Source organism: Lissotriton vulgaris, chromosome 12 (genome assembly GCF_964263255.1).
Source record: "Lissotriton vulgaris chromosome 12, aLisVul1.2, whole genome shotgun sequence".
Lineage (NCBI taxonomy): Eukaryota > Metazoa > Chordata > Amphibia > Caudata > Salamandridae > Lissotriton > Lissotriton vulgaris.
The window spans coordinates 259789455-259808575 of record NC_141700.1 but is presented as its reverse complement, the minus strand read 5'-3'; the positions used below and the strand labels follow the sequence as shown (position 1 = coordinate 259808575).

Genomic DNA, 19121 nt, shown 5'->3' with positions numbered 1-19121 from the left:
AACTTGGAGAAATCCAGACATTAACCCCTTCGCTGCTGGCCCGTTTCCGCCGCTGTGCGGTAAACAAATGAACAGGGGCGGGCCATGACGAACCCCAGCCATCATCAGCACACGAGCACCGTAGTGCATGACGGCTGGGGTTCGTCATCAGCATGCAAGGGGTTAAAGAGATAAAACAACAAATTAGAAAGCAGCAACGTGCCTGGCTCAAGACAAACGCCAACCAAGACAAACTTCATCTACAGAAAATTAACAGATTGAACAAGTCGGCTATCAAAAAACTGAAGAAAAAATACTATTCAGACAGAATTCAAAATGCTAAATGTGCAAATAAAGAATTATATAAAATTCTAAATTAATTTTGTAAACCAAAATTGCCTTAAAGCAGCTCATCCCATTACGCAAGAGTTCACAGACAAACTGGCAAATCATTACCCGGACAAAGCAGACATGTTGGACTCATATTTAAAACGAAGACAAATCATCAGCACTAACCCTTTTACAAAGCTACAATCCAAGAATATTCCAACCCAGCCTCTCCGTTCCTTCGAACACATTTCTCACGAGGAATTTATGGACCTGGTCCATTACTGGAGAAAACAAACCTGAATCAGCTGAATCCTGACAACTACAGACAGATATCAAATGGACCTTTCCTGGACAAACTGATAGAAAGAGCAGCTTTTGCACAGAAGTCACAAATCATTGAAGAGAATGCCATACTTTCAGACTTCCAAAAGGGGTTACGTCCAGGAAGAGGCACATAATCTGCCTCCTTGCCCTCTGGAATGACCGGGAGAACACTGTTGACTGCACCAGGTTACTGCGCTACTTCTCTTAGACCTCCCGGGTGCCTTTGACACAGTTGATCATGACACTAATATTTTTTAATAAATGCTGTCTGAAATGAACTTATGCGTCAGTCCTGTTCACACTGAAGGTCTGGATGGACATGGTGGGAGATGTAACAAATCGTAAATGGCATATACACTGAGCGTGCGCACTCGCATTTAAGTTGATGAAAAAATACGAGAAGTTGACAAGATTATGGAATACATGGATTAAAGTGAGATAAAATGACTTACAATCACGCAATTGGCACATTCAGCAGTGCGATTGTTTGGGGCGAGACGTAGCCCCACTACAGTGACTAATACAAAGACTCCACGAAGCCTGCACAGAGGGGACTGCTCTAGACTGGATCACGTCCTACCTTTGCAACAGAACTAATGTCATCCATCCCCACCTTTCTTGTCCAAACAGTACGACTTAAAAGCAGGGTTCCCTCAAGGCTCTATTATCTCACCCATTCTTTTCAACATCTACAAGAAGTAATTACCAGCATTGATCAATCGATTTCACCTAATGTGCTATAACTATGCAGATCTCAATGGTGGGTGGTCTACGCACTCCTATTTAAAAAAAGATTTTTCAAATTGAATCTAACTAATTCGATTAGTGTGCTGAACCCAATGGTGTGTACCTCATCACACTCTATGTAAACTGAAAGGGGGTGGCCAGCCTGCTTTCCTGCCTGCTGGACTCAGACACACAGAACTAGAAGTGATGTACAATTTGTTGACAGAAGTGTAAACAGAATCTAAATTGCATTCAATATTCTTTAATTATTTTGTTTGTTAGTTATACTTTCTCAAAAAAATGTTTCCAACAAAAGTATGACACATCCAACCCTTGATGTGTACAAAATTAAAATTACAAACACTATGGCATTCAATGAACATGCACAAACATCACAATTGTCTTGTTTATACAATGCAGATGTCTGTAGCCCAATGCATTTCGGGACATTTATTGTCCCTTCTTCAGGGGCAACACTGTGAAATAAAAAATAAATGTCAATCAATAAATATACACAGCAGTAGACCTATAAGTTCCCTTTTGCCAATTCAGCGAAATAATTAAAAGTTTTTTCAGAGTCAAGAAAATGTATAAACAAGAAAATTGTGATGTTTGTACATGTTTATTGAATGCCATAATGTTTGTAATTTAATTTTGTACACATCAAGGGTAGGATATGTCATACTTTTGTTGGAAACTTTTTTGAGAAAGTATAACAAACAATCAAAATGATTAAAGAATATTGAATGCAATTTAGATTCTTTTTACACTTCTGTCAACAAATTGTAAATAACTTTTAGTTGTGCGTGTCTGAGTCCAGCAGGCAGGAAAGCAGGCTGGCCCCCCACCCCCCTTTCAATAACTATGCAGATAACACGCAAATCAGACCCTCCAGCTTATCGCGATTTCGCGATTTGCAAAAAAATCACGAAATCGGCCGATCTGTTGAAATGCCGCGATATTTGGGCAAAAGCCCGCGAAATTTGCTGTTTCCCCCTTAAAATCCAGCCCCGTGCGCACCCATTTTCCATTCCCCAGGATTTCGCGGCGAGAGAAGGAGCGAGAGGAGGTCAAGGACGGCGGCCGAGAGAGGGAGAAGACCACGGCGGCCGAGAGAGGGAGAAGACCAGCAAGAAGCAGCAGCTACACACACACGAAGACTCTTCCTCTTCTCCAGAGACCAGGGAAGCGGACTCGGAGCAGAAGAACAGCCGGCCGGCGAACACAGACAGGAGGTACGTCCGTCCCTGCCAGGATCCCGTTAGCAGGGAACAAGAAGCTGTTCGGAAGTCATTTCAGACTCACAGAAATACTAAAATAAAAGATTAATGTCCCCCGTGTGCGGCGGCCCTCGGCGGGCCTTCGGGGGACATTAATCTTTTATTTTTAGTATTTCTGTGGGTCGGAAATGACTTCCGAACAGCTTCTTGTTCCCTGCTAACGGGATCCTGGCACCAGTCACACCATTGCATTTAAGTCAATGTAATATTATATTACACCTTCTGACTGTGCAGTGAATTTGGAAGTAGAATTGAGGACATGAGATGGAAAGTAATTGAGATGGGAGAATACTTTACTCTACTTCTTAAATACACAGTAAATACAATGGCCAGTCAGAATGTTAACTGGGACAAGGATCACTTCCTCTGCCTTAGGCTTAGCTAAAGCATGAGACTGGAGGTTACCAAAACACCCTTTCAGGGACTGAAAGCATATACATTGTTAGAGTGCCACATACGAGACAAACATTAATAACATTCAAAACACAGCTCAAAAGAAAACTTGTTATCCTCTCTCATCAGTATGTTCAGCTCTTGAGCCATCCACTGCACAGACACCTTGTTGGACGGAATACCACTCTGTAAAATTACAATTGTCTGTAGTCACTCATATATTTTGCTTGGGAAATGGCCCTTACAACGGAGGCAGAGCCAGGCGTGCAGTTTTCCCACAAGCGCAACCAAGCTTGCCTTAACCATGCATATGTCTGGTTAAAGTCAGTACACGGTCTAGATGCGTGAATGGGCAGGAAGGGGAAGAATCGATAACAAACGTGGACTGGTAAGTGGGGCTGGGGCTGGGTTTTGGGGGTGGGGTAGTTGTTAGGGCTCTGGCATCGGGGTTGTTTATAGGGCAGGAGGATGGGTTTTTAGGGCTTGGGGCAGGGGGGTCAGGGTAGTTTTGGGTTTGAAGGATAGGGTCATTTTTAGGGCTTGCGGGGGGGGTCAGGCTGTTTTTAGGGCAAGGGCCAGGAATTTAGGGTTCAGGGCATTGTTTTTACATTATAACCAGCAGCACAATACTGGTCTAGATTTGGAGTGCTCAGAAGAACTGAACGTACATGGCCAAGATTAACATGCCTTTTAACTAAAACAAATGGGCTGAATTGTAAATAAACAAAATGTACATAGCTACATGTTGTCAAATAACTCAAACAGTAAGATATCTGTGTTTGGTGTTGCAAAAAACCCAAAATAAAATGCCGCTAAATGCGCTAAATTTCCATTTTTGTGCCGCTAAATTTGCCAATCCATGCCGCTATATCCTGGGGGGTCTGGCAAATACTCCTTCAACTGCAATGCCCTAAAGACACTGGAAACTTTGGAAACCAATTTTCACTTGTCTCAGAGCTGTGGATCAATGGATGACGTGAAGCCACCTCAAATTGAATGCTTGCACAACGGAAATACTCATGTGTGGCAACTGGACACATTATGACCCACTCAACATGTGGTCTGATGATCTGGGAAGGCCGCCTAAAATATTCAATGAAGTAAGAAATCTCGGATTGACCATGGAGTCCAAGCGATCGATGAATGCCCAAGTGGACAAATTAGCAAAATCAAGCTTTGTAACTATTAGAACTCTGCAACAAATCTTCTCCCGATTGCCACACAAGGTCCAGGCTACCATCTACCTTGTTTTGTCCAAACTTGATTACGCCAGTAGCCTCTACCATGGATCACCTTTAACGACCATGAAAAGACTACAACGGATTCAGAACTCAGCCGTCAGACTACTCTTACATATAAAACCGAGGGCCCACTTCTTCCCTGTCTTGATAGCCCTGCATTGGTTACCGGTTGCCAGAAGATCCACGCTCAAGCTGATTTGTATCACACACAAAGCGATACATGGAAAGGGACTGCTCTTCATCAGAAATAAAACCACCAAACACATTCAACAAAGGAACCTTCTCCCTAGAGTGGCACCTCGCCTCAAAATCCCAAGATACAAGAAATAAACAAAGGGTGGCACATCATTCCCTGTTCAAGCAGCCAAGCTATGGGTCTCTTTATCCCAGACATAAGATCCACGGATAACCACCTTCTATTCAGAAAACGAATCAAGAATTGGCTCTTCCCCACATAACCACCATACAGAAATAGATATGTATTGTATTTAAGCATTTATTTGTACTATAGATATGTACCTATATATGTGTATTGCTTTGTATAAATGTGTAGAATAGTTATGTTAAAAAAATTATAGATATTTATTAGTTCTGCTTAACAAATGTACATATTACTGATAGTTACATTATTATATGTTAAGTGACTGCATAAATAAGTAAATCTATTAATCATAACCATCTACAATTGCTTCACCATTGATCTACCAAAATTATATATATCGAAATGAAACTAATTGAAAGTACAACACTTGAAAGCCAGAGTTTATTTAATGCATCTTTGATCTACATATACTACCTTCCTTTATGTATCTATATACCTTCCATGTACTTATGGATCTAGATCTTTATTACTTTTGGATCTATATATTTATTACTTTTACTTATTTATTTTCTTCTAATTAAGCATATCCAATGCACTACCCTATTTGTTACCCTATACTGCACTCATTATAGCCTCTAACTCAACTGACATCTCAAACCTCTTTCTACTACTCTTTCCAATGCACTAGCCTATTTCTCACCCTCTACCTCTATCAATATATCCATTACCTCCACTCTTTCCTTTCAAACCTAATATCAGTACTATGATCCTCAAAATAACCTTCAAGACTCTTCCCTACGCCACCATTCCTTGCATCGTCACATTACTATTCTGATCCCTGAAAAAAAAGCCTTTCTAAACCCTACCTCTGACTCTTCCCCCTCCACCTCCCTTTTACTCACCCCTTCCACCTCCCTTTTATTCACCCCCTCCACCTCCCTTTTACTCACCCCCTCCACCTCCCTTTTACTCACCCCCTCCACCTTCCTTTTACTCACCCCTCCACCTCCCTTTTACTCACCCCTCCACCTCCCTTTTACTCACCCCTCCACCTCCCTTTTACTCACCCCTCCACCTTCCTTTTACTCACCCCCTCCACCTACCTTTTACTCATCACAAACCTCCTCCTAATGCTATGAGCTCGAAAACAAACAAAATATTATTCTAAATCCTTCCCTTATATCCCTCCACTATCCTTTTCAATCCAAATAACAGACTAATACGTCCCCACCACTCAAATGAATTTAATATTTCACTTTACTAATCCATTATGGGTTCCGGAATAGCGTGCTACTCCACGAAAAAGTACTTCAACACCTCATCAGGGGTAGCAAGTGTTATACAAATGCAAACCTTTTGACCTCTTCTACCCTTTTACTATCCTTCTCAATTCAAATAACTAACATATTTACCACTCAAATTACTTACATATTTCACTATACTAATTCACACTAATCCTTTATGGGTTCTGGAGTAGTGTGCTACTCGCCAAAAAAGTGCTTCGACTCCTCATCGGGGTTGTAAGCGCTAAATAAATGCAAATACAATACATCAGAATATTCAGCCAGTTCACAATCATTTCGCTCAAGTGCCTAGCAATACAGCAAATCTCCTTTGAAACGGATACTTCTGTTTGAGACGAAGGGGCGCATACAGGGATGATCAAGCAATATTAATTCTATGGCAGGACAGGAGGCTCAGATTATGCTTTCGCGATTTCTTTACTACAAACAGCAGCCAATAGGAATACAGTAAAGAAAAGAAAACTACCAATCCCATGAGCACTTAGGCAACCATAGAGACTACATCCCTATATAAACAACCATAGAGGGGATGACTTCCTCTTTCTTTTCTGCTTCGCAGCCAGTTAAGTCATTTCTCTATATTTCTTGATATTGCTGTTGCATGTTCAATGCCTTGTACTGTTTCCTTACATTAGCATTGTTGCGCCACTTCTCGTTGCCGTTTCAGGTGTATTGCCGGTTATTTCTGTGTTCCTTTGGGCTTTGTGGTCCCGGTTGTTGCGGCACGGTTTTGCTTCTAAGAGAGCGCGGGTCGCCTTTCTTCGTACTCGGGCGCTTTATGCCCGCGTCTGTTGTCTGTTGTGGGACCAGGGACTCGGGAGGTTGCGTGTCCCTCCATTTCCGGAATAGCAGGCGAGCTTCTGCGCATGCGCATTGGCTCTGCTGACGTTCCGTGTCTCTCACGGATTTCTCCACACGCTGAAGGCGGCGTTTTGACTAGCCTGTGCCCACTGCCTGCCGGAGAGTCCCCATTTAACGCCTTTTCCTTTTCAAAGGGTTTGGGCTGTATAATTAATAGAGGCGGTGCCTAGAGTGGATTTCTGTTGCAAGCCTGTCCCTCCACATTTGAATTATTTGTTTGGGTGGAGTGTTGTTCTGCCTATCTGGCTTGCTTGGGGTTGTCACTCTCCCTGACTGGGTCATTTACTTGGTCTGACCTTTGGCGTATTCCTCTGTGGGCATTTGTTTGGGTGGAGTGTTGTTCTGCCTACCTGGCTTGCTTGGGGTTGTCACTCCCCCTGACTGGGTCATTTACTTGGTCTGACCTTTGGCGTATTCCTCTGTGGGCATTTATCTTTCCTGGCAGTTCTACCATATATTCAGCATGGCTGATTACGATGAGTCTGAGGAATATTATTATGATGAGGAACCTGGGGAGTCCTTTGAGTATGATTTAGTTGACGCCCTTGACTAGGGGGTGCAACATTCTGTAAATACTGCGCTTGTCCGCGCAATTGGACTATTAAAACGTAATTTAACTGATTATACTCATCAACAAGGTTCGATTCCTTCTCCTGCTGGCAAACTCTCCTCTAAATCCCCACAAATCTGATTTTGTCAAATTGGCTAAGTCCCTGTCTTCTGCCAGTGTTTCTAAGAAGTCTCGTCCGCCTCCACCTGACACTGATGACATGTCCTCTTCTTCCACTTCTTCTGGTCGGTCTGGTCCTCCCCCTGCTAAAAAGGCTAGAAAGGAGCGTTTTGTTGACGCTTCTTCCCATCCACCTGTACTTACCTTTGAGCCTTCTGACATAGTGCACCCCAACTCTAAATCTTGGCTCCCTGCTCCTGAGGTCGCGGAGTACGTTCAAGCACATATTTGTGAGCCTTTTGATCAGGAAGTACGTGCTCGTCTGCGTTCCAAGTGTGCTCGACCAGATTTGGCGGACAAACTCTCGGATACTCCTGAGGTGGATCCCACTATTCTCACCTATCTTAAAAAATTCACCAAAGACCCCAAGAAGGGCATTGATAGGTCTTGGCGCCTGTGCCAGGATAAATTATTGGATCTCCTTGGCCCGCTTACCAAGATTCTGGATTTGGGTTACCAGGCTCAAGGGTCCGCTTCTGGCATCGATCCCGATGAACTGATTGGTTGGGCCCAGCGTGCAATATGTCAGTTGGGGAACGCAAATTGTGCTCTTTCCACAGGAGCGTCGACGTTCCATTCTGTTGAAAATGGACCCCAGATTGACGGAGTTAGCCTCGTCGGAGTCGGGCCCCTTGCTCAAGGGCTGCTCCTTGGTCAACCCTTCCTTAAGGAGCTGACAAAATTTGTTGCAACATTTAGTGGCCTGGATAAGGCGCAGTCATCTCTCCGTAGGGCGTTCTGCCCGGTTTTTGGCAGGGCCGGACATTCCAGGGGACATTCGTCCGGCCGCGGCTCTGGCCAGCAGCGTGGTCATCAGTCCCAGCAGGGAGGAGGTCAACATTTCTCCAATTCCGGCTCTAAGTCACAATTCTATCCCTTCCGCAAAGGTCGTGGACAGACCGGCAAAGGAGGCTATGGCGGAAACCAGGGAGGACGTCAGGATTTCTCCGCCAAAGGTGAGCTTGATTCCTTACGAACATGTGGTCCTGGGGGGCAGAGTGCGATTTTTTCATCAGAATTGGCGTACAATCTCCAGCGATGCATGGGTGTTACAGACTGTTCAAGGTTATCGGATAGAGTTTTACCATCCTCCCCTTCAAAGTCACGTCCCTTCACCCCTTGTTTTTGCCCAACTAGATCAGGACGTAATCTCCAAAGAAATAGACTCCCTTCTGGTCAAAGGGGCCAATGTGCGGACTTCCCTGCATCCTCAGGGGTTCGTCAGCAATGTCTTTCTGGTGGAGAAGAAAGGGGGAGGGTCTCGCTTAGTGCTCAACCTCAAGGACTTCAACAACGGAGTGGTTTACCGCCACTTCAAGATGGATGGCATCCATCTTCTCAGGGATCTCCTTCGCGAAGGCGACTGGATGGTTCGCCTGGATTTGAAGGACGCTTACTTGTCGGTCCCGATCTACCAGCCTCATCGCCGCTTCCTCCAATTCCAATGGTTGGGGACGTGGTTCGAGTACACAGTTCTCCTGTTCGGCCTCTCGTCCGCTCTGTGGTGCTTCATGAAGCTTCTGCGGCCAGTAGTGGAGTCGCTGAGGGCTCGCGGGGTTCGTCTGATAGTGTATCTCAACGACATGCTAATTGATGGCTCAATGCCCTGTCCGGTTACAAACCCATTTGGCCTGGACGATCGAACTCTTGCAATCTCTAGGATTTCTAGTGAATCCTCAAAAATCTCTTTTGCATCCCTCTCAGTCGATAGAGTTCTTGGGTTTCCTGGTCGACTCGATCTCTTGCCAGCTGCTCTTGCCTTCCCAGAAGATCAGGTCTATCAAGCGGGAGTTGACATTACTGTTATCCAAACAGAGTGTGTCTTTGAGATCGATAGCTCTGATTGTCGGCCTGTTGGCTTCGTCCATTCAAGCGATCTTTCCAGGTCCCTTACACTATCGAGCCCTTCAACGTCTCAAAATCAGACATTTACAGAAAGGTCTTCGCTATTCATATCTTGTGCCTCTGTCGACGGACGCCAGGTCGGAGATGATGTGGTGGCTCGACCACATGGAGGCTTGGAACGGAAAAGCCCTGTTCGGATCTACCCCGGATGTAGTGCTGGAGTCGGATGCCAGTCTTTGGGGTTGGGGAGCCCGTTGCAGGTCTGTGACGACGGGCGGCCGTTGGTCGCGGGACGAACTGCTTCTCCACATCAATTGTTTGGAGCTCCTGGCGGGCTTGTTTGCGATCCGCAGTCTTGCTCCTCAGGCTATCAAGTGTTGCATACTCCTCCGCATGGACAACGTCTCTGCGGTTCGGTATGTCAACAAACTGGGAGGGACGAGGTCGAAGCTCTGGGCCGAAATTGCGAAGGATTTCTGGCACTTCTGCCTGCCTTCAGAGGAAGATCACTTTTATTGCAGAGTATCTCCCGGGTCGCGAGAATCAGGTGGCCGATGGGAATTCTCGCCATCTGCTGGACTTCAGCGATTGGAGGCTTCATCCCAGGGTGTTTCGGAGCCTCTCTCGCATTTGGGGTCAGCCTTGGATGGATCTATTCGCCTCAATGCCCAGTTACCCAAGTTTTATAGTTGGCGTCCGGATCCGGAGGCTATGGCCACGGATGCCTTTCTTCAGATTTGGCCTCCACATCTCTGCTATGTGTTTCCCCCGTTCGCAATGATTCCACGGGTCTTGGCTTGGACAAAGCACTTCCGGTCGGAGATCATTCTGATAGCTCCTCTTTGGAGGGCTCAGGCTTGGTTTCCGGACCTCCTGGAGCTGAGCTGCTCGACGCCGTTCCTTCTTCCCCAGAAGTGGAACTTGTTGTTGGACCCTCTGCTCAATCCGCATCCTCTGATTCATTCGGGTCAACTCTGGTTGGTTGTGTGATGGATTTCGGGGAACGCTGGAAAGTCCCAGGCTTATCTGGAGACGCTGCACGATTTATCAGTGAGGCTTGGGCCCCCAACACGCACAAGCGTTATGCATCAGCTTGGCGTCGATGGTGTGGCTGGTGTTCTGAACGGGAATTGGATCCCGCTTCAGCGGATGTTACTTCAGTGGTCAATTTTCTAGCTTCTATAGCTTCTTCTGGCTCTGCTTATAGGACGGTTAATTCCTTTCGCTCTGCGATCTCTGCGGGTCACGACTTTGTTGACGGGAAGCCTGTTGGGGAACATCCCTTGATTTCTAAATTACTCCATGGCATTAGGCTGGTAAAACCGCCTTGTCCAAAGTATGTTGCTCTTTGGGATGTCTCCATTGTTTTACGTTTTTTGGAGGCTTGGCCTCCCAATTCCTCTTTGTCTCGTAAACAGCTTTCTGCAAAGTTGACGATGTTATTCTGTTTGGTGTCTTGCAAACGCATTTCGGATGTGCGGGCGTTAGATCTCGCAGGGCGTTCATTCTCTCCAGACGGGGTCACTTTCACCATTTCCCGGCGCACCAAATGTAATATGTCTTCTGTGACATATCCGGCTTTTCCACAAAATCCACAGTTATGTGTGGTCCAATGCATAAAGGATTATGAGGTAAGCACTGCTCCTTTTCGACAGAATTTGTCTGGTCAATTACTTATTGCTTTGCAAAAGCCTTTTAAGCCTGTGGCGCCGGCTACCCTGGTGCGCTGGGTGCGTTGGCTTCTGTCTGAAGCTGGAATTGATGTCTCCATTTTTGGAGCCCATTCCGCTCGGGGAGCCATGGCTTCTAAGGCTTTTACTGTTGGGGTGAGTCTGACGGACATCATGAAGGCCGCTGATTGGTCTTCCGATTCTGTGTTTAAAACGTTTTATTTCAAGCCTATTGTGGATATTGCTTCTGTTGTGGTGGCTCAGCTTTGAACAAGCATAATCTGAGCCTCCTGTCCGGCCATAGAATTAAAAATTTGCAAACATTTGTGACAAGAATTTTCAATTCTATTAAGGACACGGAGGCGAGGATTATCCCACCCAAATGTATTTTGCTGCATTTCTCATGTATGTTATCATTGCTATGACATCGCTCTAGACGGTTTTTCTTGCACTTTTTCCCTACCCTTTGTACTTTTACCTTCCATGGTACTGGGATGGTGTATTACGGCTCTGATTTTCTTTCAGGTTCTGATCAGAAGTGAGGTTTTTCTTTAATACACTCCTGCATCGGTTTCCAGCATCTCGGATTCTGGCTATGTTGTGTTCTCCTGCTCCAGTCTCCTGGTCCTTGGTTCATTGGGACGTCTTCTGCTGGTCGTTCTCCTGTTGCCTTCGGATGTTTCCTCCAGGCTGTTCTGCGGTACCACTTGAATTGACTTTTGACTGATTAACTTTACTAGACAAAGAAAGAGGAAGTCATCCCCTCTATGGTTGTTTATATAGGGATGTAGTCTCTATGGTTGCCTAAGTGCTCATGGGAATGGTAGTTTTCCTTTTCTTTACTGTTTTCCTATTGGCTGCTGTTTGTAGTAAAGAAATCGAGAAAGCATAATCCTCGCCTTCGTGTCCTTAATAGAATTGAAAATTCTTGTCACAAATGTTTGCAAATTTTTATTTACATAACAATCCTGCTCGCCCTGATACCTACATTTTAAACATATCTAGGATGAATGTGCTGCAAAACGAATCGACTTTGCTTGACAGAGTGTGTAAGCATAGCCAATCGTCACTTTTGTTGCCAACAACATTGGCATTACAGGACATGTCGTTTGGCTTTCCTCATTAAAACCACTTTCTTCCCAGTCTTGTTGTTTACCACGTTCTTGGCTTAAAATACAGCGCATACAACTTTAAAAACAAAAAAACAACAAAATAAACACTGCTTCTAGGGAAAAATATGCAGACAATATTTCTGCAAAACCTGGGAATGTCTGCAAACAATTTTGATAAGTTCTGCAGACGTGGACTATTTTGTTTTCAACTTGTGAATTTAACAACGAATTTAAATAATCAAGCTTGTACGAAGGTGTATCCTGCTTTCGTAAGTGCTTCAACAGCCCGAAATGTATTCCAGGATTAGACTGAGGCAACACACCCTATTCCAAAACCAATGTAATTTCACCATACCGTGAACCTTAAGGAGCACCAACACACGGGGAACAGCACCACAAATGACAGTTGCAATTAGCTCTAATACCCTTCATCTTTTAGTTATCGCTCTCATTACCTTCTGCCGCTTGGCTTCCATGGCCGCTAGCATGCTCAACGACCGACACACTCACTGCAAGTGTGGCTGCTGCACCTCCTCCCGGATGGAGCAAGTTGAACAGGCAGAGGACACACAACTTTCCCGAACATCAGGTCTTAGCCGCCATCATTAACCGATCATTTAGTTCAGGGGCAACGGGAATAGAAACAGGACAATCCTGACAGTGGCAGCCTTTAAACATAGAAACCGGAGGAGCTCGATATCAGCCTTCCTCGGATTTGAAAACTGAAGAAGGACTGCAATAACACATCTCTGTACATAGAAACTAAAAGAAGACTAGTTTCACTTTTCCCGCATTATTTTCTACACCCATTTCCCCGAGCTTTAAAGTGGAAAATAAGCAGGGCGAAAAGTCAAAAATTACTTTTTAGCAAGTTTTTGCACTATTGTCTAGCGTCAGTGCTGCTTGCAATTAGCGCTTGCATGTTGCAGCGCAAGAAGTTCTCACGTTTCCCAGGCTCTTGAGCAAGTGGCAATGCCATAGCTCATCCAATGCAGTTTGTGTCATTTCTTGCTGGGACACACATGCCAACATTTTAGGACAGGGACGTGGGAGATGCTAAGGAAAAAAATTGGGAGAATGAAAATTTCCCATTGACTTCTATTGTAGAAATTGGTAGTCTCCCGCCTGAATAGGGTCTGTTGGCATGTATGCTGGATTTGTGTTGTATTGTAATATTTATATAATGCTTACTACCTCCTCTGGATCGCTGAAGTACTTGCCTACATAGGTAGTGATGTGTGCACGCGCAGCCTAAAGGTGGCCCTGCACAGTGCAAGCAAACAAACACAGAGACAGATACATTCCCAGCTAGTATGAATGGAAATTTCGATTCTATTAAGGACACGGAGGTGCATATATGCTTAACTTTTCTTTACTTCAAAACTCACAGCAGCAAAGAAATTAAAACTACAATTCTATGTCAGGATGGAGGCTCCGATAATGCTTTCTCTATTTCTTTACTGAAATAAACAGCAGCCAATCAGCACACAGTAAAGACAAGCATTTACAATGCAATGGTCTCGGCATTATTAAAGGTAGAGCTATTGGCATTGCTTATGACAATTTTTTTTATTTTTTATTTTTATATCATAAATAAATAGCATTGTCATTTACAATGCCAATAGCTTAATCGCTCGCATATGCATGACCTATTGCACTCACTAAAACCATCACCCCCAGCACTCGCTAAAACCCTCACAGAATTCCACTCCAGAACTCACTACAACCCTCGCCCCCAGCTCTCACTAAATACCTCACTGGAACACACTCCCACTCCAGAACTCACTACAACCATCACCCCCAGCACTCACAAAACCCCTCACAGAATCCGACTTCCACTCCAGAACTCACTTCCACTCCAGAACTCACTACAACCCTCGCCCCCAACACTCACTAAATCCTTCACAGAATCTTACTTCCACTCCAGAACTCACTACAACCCTCGCCCCCAGCACTCACTAAATCCCTCACAGACTAAGATTTCCACTCCAGAACTCACTACAACCCTCGCCCCCAGCACTCACTAAATCCCTCACAGAATCAGACTTCCACTCCAGAACTCACTACAACCCTCACCCCCAGCACTCACTAAATCCCTCACAGAATCAGACTTCCACTCCAGAACTCACTACAACCCTCAGTGCAACCCATTCACCGCCCAGCACTCCTCTCTGCACTGGCACACTCACTTCAGCCCTCTCTGCCCATCCTGACCCTCACTGCACCCTCTGAGCCTTCACTCTTCCTGCTCCTCACACTTAAGCTCACTACACACTCCTTCCGACCTCTGCATTAAACCTTTGAATCTCTGTAATTAAAAAAACTAGGCACCCACCATCCTCGGTGCATCAATACAGCCCTCAGTTTACCCTGCCCCGCTCTCACTCTCCCTTCCCTCTCTGCCCCCCCCCCCGCCCACAGATGAAACAAAAGTGCCTTGTGCATGATATAGGATAGTCCCTACGCTGATCTACTCTACTAGCCGCCACAAATATAATGGTGGGATGTTTATTTTCCCACCAACTTTCTCAGGTGAACGGCAGGGGATATGTATTTATAGGCCATCCGACACATTTATTCTGTTTGAGGATCTGCAAATAAAATAAGGCTGGTCTGCATCTTCTAATGTTCATATACTTCAACAGCGGAATTAAAAACTGCCTCCTTGGTACATTATGTAACTTACAGGAGAAGAGGAAATGTAGCAGGTTCTGACTCGTTAATGAGTCATACGCAGGGCTCTAAGGAATCATGATGTGCGGTGCTGGGGTATGAGACCAAATAGTGAGCTACGCCGAATCTAAATCTGATCAAATAAAATCTTTGGGTGTGGGCAAAAGGAAACGTGAGATATGGTTGCATAGTGTTGGTAGTGACAAGAGGGAGGAAATCATTTACCGGCTTCTTTCTTATCTCTTTCCCTGCCGTTGTGCACACACAGCTAAAACCATCATTGAAAACAATGGGGTAAACCCAAGAAATCAATAGGACCTGGGTAACTGTATATATATAAAGAAAGTGGTCCTAGATATAAATTTTAAACACAACTAGTGATGTGAATATTGCTTCTTCACAGTCAACACATAGTCAGACTAAATCTGAACATACAAACACATGGAGATGTATTATTAGCTTAATTCAGCTCAAGAATGCAAAAAATGCAGGAGACCCAACACAACAGTGTATACAACAATTTCTACTGCAGTTTATTTACAAGTTCATAAGATTTCAGCAAAAAGAGAAAAGAAAAAGGAAAAAGTGTTGGTGCTCGAGTGAAGGAAGGTGTAAGTATAGATTTTAAAGTAATTTAGTGCAACAGAGAAATTATTTGTACATTGCACATGTAAAGCCTACCCATTCACAATCTATATACAATATTATACAAGGGGACAGGGAGGGGCAGGTGTAGGCTTTAAGGAAGTAACGGGGGGATCGTCGACGTTTCGACCCTGGCGCAATAAGGGAAAGTCACGACCTCTGCTGCGGGTCTTCTTCAGGACAGTTGTAGGGACAGGGGGCGGGGAAGCACCAAATAAAATTGAAAAGGTGTCGCAATTCCAGATCAGTTGGGCGATGCACCTCCTGAAGAAGACCCGCAGCAGAGGTCGTGACTTTCCCTTATTGCGCCAGGGTCGAAACGTCGACGATCCCCCCGTTACTTCCTTAAAGCCTACACCTGCCCCTCCCTGTCCCCTTGTATAATATTGTATATAGATTGTGAATGGGTAGGCTTTACATGTGCAATGTACAAATAATTTCTCTGTTGCACTAAATTACTTTAAAATCTATACTTACACCTTCCTTCACTCGAGCACCAACTCTTTTTCCTTTTTCTTTTCTCTTTTTGCTGAAATTTTATGAACTTGTAAATAAACTGCAGTAGAAATTGTTGTATACACTGTTGTGTTGGGTCTCCTGCATTTTTTGCATTCTTGAGCTGAATTAAGCTAATAATACATCTCCATGTGTTTGTATGTTCAGATTTAGTCTGACTATGGGTTGACTGTGAAGAAGCAATATTCACCTCACTAGTTGTGTTTAAAATTTATATCTAGGACCACTTTCTTTATATATACACACAGCTAAAACATCTTGTTTCAATTGCTTTTTGGCGATAGTAGACATTACCAGTGGGTTGTGATAACAATCCTCTCTCCTCAGCAGGGCGAGGTGCTTCTTCACGTACCTCAGGCAAGTGAAGTTCTGTACTTTGTCTAAAGACCTACAATCATTAATTAACGCCTGGTTAAGCAAGGATTTCTGTTTGACCCACAGCGCTAGAGGTGCTAATTTAACATGGTTCTCTATTGGCAAAGATCCCAATTCTGTGTGGCAGAGGGACATGGGAAAGCTGTTTGGCACAGATAAAAGTCTTCTTCAAAATATATTTTCAGCAACTTGTAAATCAGCAACATCACAGTATCCCCACACTCTTGCTCCATGTGTCACCATAGAAAGACATCCTGTGGAACTATAAGATGATAAACAGGCTTTTGGTTGGGGGATGTGCACAGCCTTGATTTAAATATTTTTTTTGCGTTATACACGTCGATACCCCACCAAGAAGGACTAGAAGCAATAGAACAAGCCCTATTGAACAACATATACTCACAAGACTTACACATTTTTCTGATGGAATTAATGGAATTTACCCTCATGAACAGTTATTTCACATATAACAACAGATGGTTCATTCAACTGAGTGGAACTTCGATGGGCAATTGCGCTGCCCCAGCGTATGCTAACCTGTACATGACATCATTCGAAGAGAAATACATTTACAATAACCAAGAATGGGCATCACAACTTCTCATGTATGTAAGATTCATTGATGACATTTTCATTGTATGTAAAGGTGAGACTGAATCTTTGACTACCCAGTTGGAAGTACTCAACCAGAGAAATGACCGCATAAGCTTCACATGGCAAATAAGTCAGAAGAATATTCAATTCCTTGATGTGGAAATAACCAGAAAGGGCAATACATTCCACACGAACCTGTATCGAAAGCCTACAGATAGGAATAACCTGTTGAAATTTGATAGTCATCACCCCCAATCACTCAAAACTCATCTGCCTTACTCCCAGTTCCTCAGGGTCAGGAGAGTGGTCTCGGATCAACAAGAATGCCACAAACAATTGGAATACATGGAACGTAGATTCCTGGATAGGGGATACCGCAGCACCACGGTCAAGACAGCGCTAATAAGAGCCTCACAGAAACCACAAGAAGAATTACTAACAGACAAACCTAAACAAACAGAAAACAGAATCACGTGCGTAAGCAAATTCTCGAATGTGAGCTCTCTTTTTAAAAAAGTCATAAAGAGACATTGGCAAATGTTAAAATTGGATACTGATCTCAAAGGAATATTTGATAAGGAACCACTGTTTGCCCATACAAGAGGCCGGAACTTAGGAGAAGTGCTGAAACACACGAAAAAAGCAGTGACATTGAACTCTTACAGAGGAACTATCCCATGTATGAACTGCAGCAATTGCCACAATATAATAAATGGAAACACAATCCCTCATCCCATGAAGGGACATAAAATTCCACTAAAAGTCAATGCCACATGTGACACAATGAACATTATCTAATTTCAATTTATTTTATTATGTTTTGGCTCTCAACGAGGGCCACATAAATTTCACAATAAAAAAGAATGACAAGTACATATCAAAGAAAAGACATTCAATAACACATTTGAATACCAATAACATACGATGACAAATCTACAACAGGTAGTTATGTTAAACATCTCCAGATACATATTAATAAATAGCTAAAAAGCCTTTAAAAAAGTTAAAAATATAGAAACAAAACATTTCATTAGGAGGCCAATAAATTGATTGGAGAAAGCCATTCAGAGTAGAAATGCCCAAACGGAGACAAATAGGTTTTAACCATTTGAGACGCAATATACGGAGCGCAGGGCAGATCAGCAAAACATGCATGCAATCCTGAGTACTCAGGTTACATAAATTGCACATAGGGGAGGACCCGTGCCATTTGGATAAAAGTAGATTCAAAGGTAATAGATCGTAACGTAACAGAAACCATAATCTACGAATACCATGCGGCAAGTTCCATGTAACATAGGGTTGGGCCAACTTAATCGAGTAAGAATTGAGGAGAAGATCTACTTTCCTTTTTTCATAAATTATGTTCTTATCTGACTGAAAACATAGTTCCCACGAGGCCTGCTTTAATAAGAGTTTTAACTGCAAGGGAGAATGCATAAACATAGTATTTTCATCTAGTTTTAGGAGAGTTACAGCCTTTCTGAAGTTCCTTACAAGTTGAGAAAACTCTTTAAAATTACCCAGTAATTCAGTTTTGAGGAGAGCTCTCATCGTCCCCGATTCAGCTCTAGCCAGGCAGGCCACCCATCTTACCAGGGCACATAGACCCTGTACCCAGCTGCTCCTGAGACCGAAATCGAGCCTACAAGCGGCCAAAGGGCACGCGGTATTTAGAGAAGATAGAGATCTTAAGAGTTTCCCCTCAATCTTATGGCAAAAGTCCCAATATTTCATTTCTATAAGTTCAATACCATATAGTATCGTAGCGGGAATTTTAGACCTATATACCTCCAGTAGACACGAAAAGTGCCTTTTCCCAGTGGCCTGATAGAGGGAATTTAAACCCTTACCATGAGCAAGGGCTTTGCGCGAGCTATGCTCAATGTGCAGCTTCTCGCTCAAGTTAGCCGTAATAATTTTCCCCAGGAAAGTGTAAAATTTAACCACCTCCAGTTTTTGGCCGCCGATATACCATCCAAAATTTTTAGATCGGCACTTCTTTTTCCCGGCTATGCACATAATTTTGCTTTTAGAAATGTTAATTTTCATGCAATGAGCAACAGCAAAATCATGAAGGGCATGTAGCCGATTTGCAAGGCCTTTGGGAGTCAGATCTAAAATAAGGACGTCATCGGCATACATCAGGCAAGATATTGGGGACCCCCCAATCTCTGGAGCAATGCCTTCACTGACAGACA

At 43.9% G+C, this 19121-nt stretch overlaps 1 protein-coding gene across 1 annotated transcript in view; it reads right to left on the bottom strand.

The window, feature by feature from the left end:
* SETD6 (SET domain containing 6, protein lysine methyltransferase) overlaps nucleotides 1-12828 on the bottom strand; it is a 214090-nt gene extending 201262 nt beyond the window's left edge. Inside the window, exon 1 of the mRNA XM_086947804.1 lies at nucleotides 12573-12828. Within this exon, the coding sequence (XP_086803930.1) occupies nucleotides 12573-12605 (33 nt within the window). The 5' untranslated portion in view covers nucleotides 12606-12828. The remainder of the gene's footprint in view (nucleotides 1-12572) is intronic.
* Nucleotides 12829-19121: the final 6293 nt, after the last annotated feature.